We start from the raw sequence: 10,581 nt of genomic DNA on the forward strand, positions 1-10,581 counted from the left end.
CTAGTCTGCATAAGCATTTCCCAATGTTCCATAATCTGGTCCTCTCTGGTGTGCACTGCATTTGACCACAGCAATTTTCTCAGGCTTCTGTACAGCTTGTAACAAATCATGTATTCCTTCTTCATTTTTCACAGGTGAACCTGAAGAAGTCAGGAACGCCCTTTGCAACCAAATTTGCCCAAAATCGTGTACAATACCAAATCCATAGTTACTGTCAGTGTAGATCGTTACTTTTATCTGGTCTAACAATTGACTTGCTCTAGTAAGTGCCACCAATTCTGCGACTTGTGCAGAAATTACTCCTTTAAGCCATGAAGCTTCTAGTATGCCAGTGACTGTACACACTGCATATCCTGCTTTTAAGGTACCCTTGTTGTCTCTTAAGCAAGAACCATCAACAAAGAGAATTTGATCATTGTCTTCGAAACAAGTGTGTTCAATGTCATCGCTTGGTTTGGTGCGTAGTTCTGTCTCCTCCAAACAATCATGTTCAATGTCAACCATTTTATTTACATCTTCTCCCTCATTTGGTAACAATGTTGCCGGGTTAAACCCTGTGCACCTTTTGATTGTTAGTTTGGTGCTCCAAGAATCGTGTCAATCTTGCATTTGTCAAGTATTGTGTTTTTGACCTTGTCAATAGAATTTCTGTTGAATGAGTTACCATCACTGTCAGACGATAACCCATCACAATGTTTTCACTTTGAGTTATACTCTGCTTAACTGTTCATAAGCATCCTGGTAAGGCTGCTTCAACATTATCCAGAGTAGCTGAAAAATATGCTACTGTACGATTGACACCACCATGTGTTTGCATCAGGACAGACAAAAAACATCCATCTCGCTCATTACAAAACAACAAGAAAGGTTTTGTGTAATCAGGCATACCTAAAGCTGGAGCTTGACACAAAAACTCTGTCAGCTCAGTAAATGCTCTCATGCATTCCTCATCCATCATTATGGGATCTGAAACATCCTTATGTATCAATCTCCACAATGGTTTAGAAATAGCTGAAAAAATTGGCATCCACTGGGGACAAAATCCTACCATTCCCAGAAACATACTCAACTCTTTCTGCGAATTCAGTATTTTCATTTTCATTATTGCTGATACTCTTCCTCTTGAAATCCTCCCTGACCCATTCTCGATCAAATGTCCCAAATATTTCACCTCCTGCTGACAGTACTGCAGTTTATTAGGAAATACCTTATGACCATTGTCTCCCAAAAAGTTAAACAATGCAATCATATCCTCTCTACAGCCTTCATTTGTCTTTGATACAATCAACAAATCATCAGTGTACTGTACTAATGTCGATTGGTAAGGCATTACCAATGACTCCAGGTTCTTTTTCAAAAACTGATTGAAAATTTATGGTGATTCTGAAAACCCTTGAGGAATTCTACACTAGCAATAAGCTCTGGTCAGGAACTTGAAACAAAAGAGATATCTGCTGTCCTCATGTAGAGGTACTGAAAAGAAAGCTTGGCACAAATCAGTTACCATGAACTATTCTGCATCACATGGAATCTGAAACATTATCACTGCTGGATTTGGCACAACTGAACAACACTTCACCACAATGTCATTTATTTTCCTCAAATCCTGAACAAGACAAATTTTTCCATTTGGCTTTTTCAAACCCATTATTGGTGAATTACACGGACTGCTCATCACTTCTTTCAGTACTCCCTGTTACAAAAACTGTTCTATCAAAGGTCTTATCCCTTCTATTGCCTCAATTGTCATTGGCTATTGTGCAGTCTGAGGAAACACTACATTCACTTTTGCTATCACTTTGACTCCTTCGACTGCTTTTATCAGACCAATGTCTTTACCTGAAAAGTCCCAAACTTTTGATTTAACTCTTTCTTGCAAATCGATCGGTAGATCTTTCTTTTCAAAAACTGGAAAGCAATTACTTAAATCTACCAGATTGTAATCATCTGCCTGCTCATTTTCATCTGTTTGATAATTGAGATTTAACAATGCCAATTTACAAGACATTTTCCTTTTCCTAACATCAACTTACAAATCTTCTTCATAACTGTTTGTCTCAATTTTAATCCCTTTCGTTGAACACAAAATCGAACAATTTATTTTGCACAATAAGTCTCTTACCAATAATGACACTGGACTAGAATCACAAACAACAAAACTATGGAAATCTCTAAAATGTCCAGCTTTCACAAGAACTGGTTCCGTAAGAGTATTGACCAGATGTTTATTTGCAACTCCTACTATTTGTGCTTTCTGAAATTGGTAAATCTGGAATTTCTACAGTTCTTACTGTCGAGCGTGTCGCTCCTGTATCGACCAGACAATTAACCTCATGACCATGTATTTCACCTTTCACATAAGGACCCCTCTGATCCACTTCTAATGATGCGGCCATCATATACTCCTCATCTGAACTATCCAACGGCCATTCAGCTTTTATTCATCTTCACTGTGTAAAGGAAATTGTTCAGCTGTTTTTACAGTTCTGTTTTTACCCTGATTTGTGACCACTTGCGAAAGCATTACCTGTTGCTGATCCATAGGGCTCTGTATCATTTGAACCTGTCTCGGCATGTGCATTTGCTGTACAGGCACCATCTGCACCTGTGGCTGCATTTGTTGTATTTGTACCTGATGTTGTGTATTTGCATCTGTTGCATTGGCTGTAAAGGCTGAAAACCTTGCAAATTATTCACATTGTTCTAGAAATTTTGGCTTTGACCTCCCATCCTAGGCCCTCTCATGCTCTGTTATGGATTGACATCATTTCTCTGTTGTTCAATTCCTCCTTGATTTAACATCGGGCACTGCCTTTTCCATGGTCCAATTATTCAGCAAATATGACAAGGTAATACCTTTCGCCTTTGCTACTCATCCTGCATCACCACCGAACTCAAATCCACATTTGTATTGACTACCGGAAGCATCATTCCACCTCTGCCTCGACCTTGTCTTGGAAACAAACCATTTCCCTGGGGCAACTGTTGAAAATGTCCCTGTAATTATGTCTGTGCCACCTTGATCTGCATCATCATCGCTTTCACTTTCAGTTTTTTCTGCTTCATCTCAATTTCATCACTACAGTATTTAGCATACTGCAACACCTCATCAATCTGCTTTGCTTGGCCACAAATTAAGTGATTCTTAATCATTTGACTTATTTCTGGGTTCAACTCTTCAACAAACCTGAACACCAAATGATTCATGCTTTCCTTCTCAATTGTTTCTACACCACTAAATTGCTTGAACACCTTCAACAACCTTTCATAATATGCATGAACTGATTCCTTTCCTTCTTGTGATGTTCTATCTATGTGTTGTCAATCAAAATTTTTCGGCGAAACTCTCGTTTTCAGAAACTCAGTGACCTTATAATAATATTTCATTACTTCAGGAGATGGCGCACCTGTTTTCAAATCTCTTTGGTTCACTCGTTGGACAATCAACACTCCTCTTGCATTTAATCCACAAATCTGCTGGAACTACAATATCAAAGAGTGTATTCAGATCTTCCCACAGACACTTAGCAAGTTTCACAAACCTATCTGTTTGCTGGTACCACTCCATTGGTTTCTCTCTCAGCTTGGGTAATCATTTCTAAATCTTAAAATATCACTCCTGTTGCGAGGTACACATATAAAATTCCCTCCTGGTCTTTCTCTCATTGGCAGCATTTTCACTGACTCTCCTGACTGTGTCCCATCATCTTTCTTTGGTCATTCTCTTTTATTGACCCATCTGCCTTCCCATTTATCTAATGCTCTCCAAAACTGTACTTTCTCAATTAATTCTTTAAGAAGTGTTCTCATCCCTGTAGATCTCGTGTACAAAATCTTCCTTCTCAATGTTTAATCTGCAACTTCTTCTCAAAGTTTTCATTTTTGACAAATCAATGTCATAATCATCTGGTACTTCTTGTAACTGCTGATAGACTTTGTCTGCTCCTCTAGTAATTATTTTCCATAGATACCTCAACTGAGCTTCAGTATAGGACTCAAGTCTGTTCACCCTCATGGTCCCTTCCAAGAGTTCATTTCCTTCCATGCTCAATCTCACTTTGTTTATTGTTTCTTCTTCTTCATCTTTTCTCTCATGTGTTTTTGAATTACTTAAATCATCCAACCATTTTGTTATTTCTTGTGCAGGCAAACCTTTCAACGAAACTGCATTAGCTTGTCCACCTGTGTTGGACCTGGCTTTTTGACAGGGTCATCCCCAAACTTTTTGCCTCCTTCCTCCTATTTTTTCTGACCTGTTGTTGTTGGCTTTTGACCTCTGGGCACTTTACCACTGCTAACCAGTGATAAAGTGCCTATGCTCTCTGTGTAAATTGTACTATTGATTGGTTTATCCATGATTGGCTATTTAATTTACTTATAAGTCCCTAGTAGAGTGCACTATATGTGCCTAGGGCCAGTAGATTAAATGCTACTAGTGGGCCTGCAGCACTGGTTGTGCCACCCACTTCAGTAGCCCCTTAACCTTGTCTCAGGCCTGCCATTGCAAGGCCTGTGTGTGCAGTTTCACTGCCACTTCGACTTGGCATTTAAAAGTACTTGCCAACCCTAGAACTCCCCTTTTTCTACATATGTCACCCCTAATATGTGCCCTAGGTAACCCCTAGAGCAGGGTGCTGTGTGGGTAAAAGGCAGCGCATGTACCTGTGTAGTTATATGTTCTGGTAGTGTAAAACTCCTAAATTCGTTTTTACACTACTGTGAGGCCTGCTCCCTTCATAGGCTAACATTGGGGCTGCCCTCATACACTGTTGAAGTGGCAGCTGCTGATCTGAAAGGAGCAGGAAGGTCATATTTAGTATGGCCAGAATGGTAATATAAAATCCTGCTGACTGTTGAAGTCGGATTTAATATTACTATTCTAGAAATGCCACTTTTAGAAAGTGAGCATTTCTTTGCACTTAAATCTTTCTGTGCCCTTCTATCCACGTCTGGCTAGGTTTAGTTGACAGCTCCTTGTGCATTCACTCAGACACACCCCAAACACAGGGTACTCAGCCTCACTTGCATACATCTGCATTTTGAATGGGTCTTCCTGGGCTGGGAGGGTGGAGGGCCTGCACTCACACAAAGGACTGCCACACCCCCTACTGGGACTCTGGCAGACAGGATTGAACTGAAAGGGGGCTTGGTGCATTTCTTAGGCACTCTTTGAAGTCACCCCCACTTCAAAGGCACAACTTAGTATAAAACAGGGCCTCTGCCCTACCTCATTGGACACTTACTGGAGAAGAAAGCTGAACCAGAAACTACATCCTGCCAAGAAGAACTGCCTGGCTGCTCAAAGGACTCGCCTGTCTGCTTTCTACAAAGGACTGCTGCCTTGCTGAACTCTTGTCTGGCTGTGAAAGTGCTCTCCAAGGGATAGAGCTTGCCTCCTGTTCCCTAAAGTCTCAGGACCAAAAAGACTTCTCTTTTTCACTTGGACACTTCGTGCGCTGAAATTTTCGACACACAGCTTGTTCCGCAGCGAGAAAAACGCCGCACACCGACGCTGATCGACGTGACGCCTTCGGGACGACCGGAACTTCGACGCGCGGCCTCGCAAGACAACGCCGCCCGATCCCCAGAGAAATCGACGCGACGCCTGTCCCGCAGAACGACGCGCAGCCGGAAAACAAGCAGGCGAATCCACGCACAGACCCGGGACATCTGGTAATCCCCGCAACCCATAGGAAGAGACTGTCTGCGCGCCGGAAAACTACGCACGACTTTCCCGACGACGCAAGTCCGTGTGTGCTGGGTAGAAATCGACACACACACTATTTTTCCATGTATCTCTTCTTCTGCGGCCCTTTGCGGAGATTTTCCACCAGAAACCAGGTACTTTGTGCTTGAAAGAGACTGTTTGCTTTTTAAAGGCCTAAGACACTTTATATCACTTTTCAGTGATATCTTTACAAATTCATATTGCATCCTTGATCGTTTTGACCTGCAAATACCCAGATAAATATGATATATTTTTCTAAACACTGTGTGGTGTATTTTTGTGGTGCTATATTATGGTATTGTATGATTTATTGCACAAATGCTTTACACATTGCCTTCTAAGTTAAGCCTGACTGCTCGTGCCAAGCTACCAGAGGGTGGGCACAGGCTAATTTCGGATTGTGTGTGACCTACCCTGACTAGAGTGAGGGTTCTTGCTTGGACAGAGGGCAACCTGACTGCCAACCAAAAACCCATTTCTAACAACCTGCATCCTGCTCTTGTCCTGAACTTGTGCATTTTTGCAGAACCATTACTCTCTGTCCCTTATTATTATAGAATACAGTTCCAGAATTCTCAACAGGAGACAAATCTATTAAAGAATTAGTGTCATTCAAGCTTTGTCCTCGTCTAGGAATTGATTTTTTTTTAAATTCCTTTCTGAACATTAATCAATGAACTCACTCCAGTATTGTCTACACGTGCATATAATGGAGTTACGGGACCCATCTAAATAGGTACAGTAATTGCATCTGGATTAGTTAAGGATCCAACCCACTGTATCTGTCCTGCACCCATGCTCTGCATTTGTGGAATCTGTATTTGAACAGGCTCGCTTATGTTCATTTTTTGCTGACCTTGTGACAACAATAAATTAGTAGTCATCCTCACAATCTGTGCCTCTGGCTGTATTTCAGGAATGTTTATTTCGAACTGCTGTTGTTCAATGAATCATTGAAACTACTCTGCATCTGAACTCTCTTATTGTCCAGGATACCCTTGATAATTCTGAAGTGGATGGTGCAGTAGGAATTGTATTACTAATTCCTCTCCCATTCGATTTATTATCGCTCCTCTGGTTCGCATTTGGTGAAGGATAGGTCTCTAAAATCTGAGAAACTATCTCATCTTCACCCATCTCATCATCATCATTAAACATGACTCATGTCAAATCTTTCAAACATTGCTTTTTAGTCTTTGTTGAACCCTTTTTCTTCCCATCTTTTGTTTAATCCTCATTCTCCTTTGTTCTCGCAGGAAATAATCTAATCCCCTGTAATGTTTCTACTCCACTTTTTCTGCTCTTCATCCCATCCATCTTTTGCTAGCGTCTTTTCCACTCTCCTCATTTTCTTTTCAAATTTCAATGCTATTTTGCGGTCTAGCTACCAGCACCCAAATCACTAAAGCTTTGTATTAAGCTGGCTTCGGTGAAGGTTTTAAACTGTACATTTTTTACCTCAAATTATCCAAAATTCTCAAATTAAATGTTCCATTTTCCGGAAAAGCCAAACAACCTTCTTTTCTTGTAATTTTGACCCAATGTTTCAACCAAAGACCTGCTCCTGCACCCTTCTCCTCAAACACAATATATGCCGGAGTGTTCTCTGGCAGACAAACCTCTCCTTTGAGTGCCGGAATATTTACATCACCACTCAGCCCACTTCTCAAAGCCTTGAAAAACGTAATTTTCAATTGAAATTTAGTTAGACCTGATGTCCAGAACAAAAAATTATTTACGAACTCAGTTAAACCAAGCAAATCAAATAGTAAATCGAATGTAAGAAAAGAACAACCAATCATGAAAAGTGACTACGATCCCACAATTTTCTTCGACCCTCTCATCTTCCAATTGCGTTATTCTATTGTCGGACTGATTGATTAATCCATGCGTGACTTTTCTCACTAATCAACCAATCTCAGCATGGCACCACCTACGTCACACTGACACATGCACCCCTACTCAGTACACTTGCTGATGTGCTGTCAAAGCCTATCATACCAGTTTCTTTCACAATCCACACAAAAAATCAACGCAATATTAATTTGCGAGCTAACTTAAACCAAAAATAAGAAAATAAATTCGCTCATTTACTACAGTTAAGATAATGCAATCGCTTCAAAACCTTCCAAATTAATCTTCAGCTTTTGCCTACTCTTTTTCACAGTTCCCACAATCGTGAGTAAAATTTGACCTACAAACTTCACTTCTCAACTGATCCTTGGACTGTTGTCCTAGTGCACTTCGTACTCACCAAGTCTTCAGTATAGTTCCAATCACAACAATTCTCACAAACTCGACTTACCAAACATGCCGGATCAGTCTATTAAATGAACGAATTACAACATATACCAAGTGTCTCACTACACTTGGTATGAACAGAAGGGGAGGTGTGCGAGGAGAAAGGGACAGGCAATATGGGGGCAGTTTCAAGAATGGGTTTGGAAACGTTAATGGCCTCTTGTGGGGTTGTGTAATTTTTTTTTTTCTGAATTGCTATGAATTAGAATATGATTGATCTGTCCTTTTTCTTTTTTTGTGTTGTTTCTTTTTCTCTTTCATTGACTAAATTCTCTGTTCTGTAATGTTCTTGAACTGAATTCTTTTTTCTTTTCCGAATAAAAAAAAAAAAAAAAAGATAAGAATGACTTATATATCTCAATTTAATCAAGGCAACCAAACAAATGATATCCAAGAGAATTGCACTTATTAATAATACCAGAACCGGTAATAATGGCAAAGTATACATAAGTACAACACTCTAAAGATGTCAATGTAAGTCATGAGCATTTCAAATTAATTCCCTCACTAACCACAAATTAGCATTAACATTTTGGGCTTCATGTAAAAAGAATTTAGAAACACAGGGATTTGGAAGTAATCAACTGCTGAATGACATCTTGGCCAACCCCAACATTGCAATCAGGTCGATTTATCCATTATTGTTGGCAGAACAGCCTGACGACTTAGAGAAGTATAGTGAGAGGTGGAGAGAGAAGCTAGCGGATGGGAGCAAAACCTTTATAAGGTCACTAGAGTTGGGACACACTATCTTACTCTTCTCTTCACTGCAAGCACAGCATTATAAGACCATGTTTGACCTGTATCATACCCCAGCTCATCTCGTCAAATGGGGAAGCTTATCAGGAATAAACTGTCCGAGATGTGGGATGTATGGAACAGACATTGTACATATGATGGCTACATGTGGGGAACTCACAGCTTTGAGAGAGGGTATTCAAACTGTCTTGAAAGGGGTTATGGGATATGATTTGGCTCTTACCCCTGAGATCATGGTCCTAGGGGTCGCTGGAGAAGTAGGTGGTCCTCATAGAGCATTTATCTTTGTGGCCATGGCAGTGTATCGAATATGTATATCGTCTGCGTGGTTGAAAGTACGACCTCCGTCTTGGCAGCAGTGGCTGGGTAGATTGTTGTCTGAATATCATTTGGAGATGGCACTGTACGAACGCAAGAGGAGACGCGCTAGGAGGAAAGGGAAGGCAATATGGGGGCCATTCCAGGACTGGATCCTGGCTCATAATGCAAACTAAACCCAGACTCTCCTCCCCCAACCTAATTTAATCATCTGGAAGTCTCCCCCCGTCTGGATTAGTTGGGAAGTTGAGCTTCTCATTATTTAGGTTGTATTTTTCTTTATTTATTTTTTTCTTTGGTCTGAATTCCTTTTATTTGGTGTAAAGTGATCTATGAGTACAATTGCTGTATGATTCCTTTCCAATAAAAAAAAAAAAAAAAAAAAAGAAACACAAATTTAGAAAAAACTCTTTGACTCAGGTTAATAATAATAAAGATATATTATTAATATGCAGCAATCAAGTTATAAATTGCAGCTGGTACCTGGATAGCAAAAGAGACACATATAACATTACAATATCATACTTTACCCAAAATCGATAGCAATAAGTAGGCGACTTCAGCAAAAGGACACCATCGGATATATCTTCAGGAAAATTGGGCCTAACAACAGATAAACCCACACAGTCAAAAATCTGCAATCTCAACTCTCGTCTCTCTATCATCTGTTCTGTGATCTGCCTCTAGAAAATCCTACCTAGGTTATTATACTAATTTTTAAAAAACATATGATTAGTCAGTTAATGGGGTGGTTATGTTTCAATCAATAAGAAACTGAATTGATAACCTAAAATACGACAATACTACATTAACTAGAACATTTTCTCAACAGTATCTTTTCCTCTTCCGTCTCGTCTGTAGCTCCATTGTTCCATCTCGCCCAAACACCTCTTCTCAGGAAGAAACTTTTACAGTTGCTACTTCACTTCCATCCTCGAGGAAGAAATCACATATTAGTAACATTCTCAAACAATAGAACATTCAATTTATGTAATGCTTGGTTAAAACATGGCCTTATAAGACATAATTTAGCAACCCACTAGGGGTAGCTGTGGACACCTATTAAAGTACCGAATGCCCTTTTATGTAAGCATTGAATTATGGGAAATAACCACAACATTTAGTTAGAATTTTCTCAGTTAGGAACAGAAAATGAACTGTGGCGACCATTGTCAAAAGTCACACGTTTTACACGTTAATTCACCATCCATTTAGTTCTACCAAAATCATTAATAAACATTAAAAAATTCACGCTCACACCTCCTTGTAAATATGGAGCAGTGCTTAACACCATTGTAGCGTAATGAAAAGTGACACTCCGGTGGCGCTAGGGGCTCTTAATATGCCCCACAGTGTTTGTATAGTAGCCAGATTAAAAACAAACTGGAACTACAGCTACAACTAACCCCTCCCCAGCAGCAGCCATGGTCACTACTATGAGCACAGCAACCTTCCTGCTAACAACCTAAGGCATC

At 40.0% G+C, this 10,581-nt stretch overlaps 1 protein-coding gene across 1 annotated transcript; it reads right to left on the reverse strand.

Moving 5' to 3' along the window:
- On the reverse strand, window positions 1–504 carry LOC138283580 (ribonuclease H-like). Its single transcript, XM_069221518.1, has one exon. The coding sequence runs from the start codon at window positions 502–504 to the stop codon at window positions 1–3; it is 504 nt and encodes a 167-aa protein (XP_069077619.1).
- Window positions 505–10,581: the final 10,077 nt, after the last annotated feature.

The sequence above is a fragment of the Pleurodeles waltl genome, chromosome 3_1 (assembly GCF_031143425.1).
Source record: "Pleurodeles waltl isolate 20211129_DDA chromosome 3_1, aPleWal1.hap1.20221129, whole genome shotgun sequence".
NCBI lineage: Eukaryota > Metazoa > Chordata > Amphibia > Caudata > Salamandridae > Pleurodeles > Pleurodeles waltl.

Excerpts from the sequence above, each read along its gene's own strand:
- LOC138283580 (XM_069221518.1), bottom strand. The coding sequence starts at position 504 with ATGGTTGACATTGAACATGATTGTTTGGAGGAGACAGAACTACGCACC.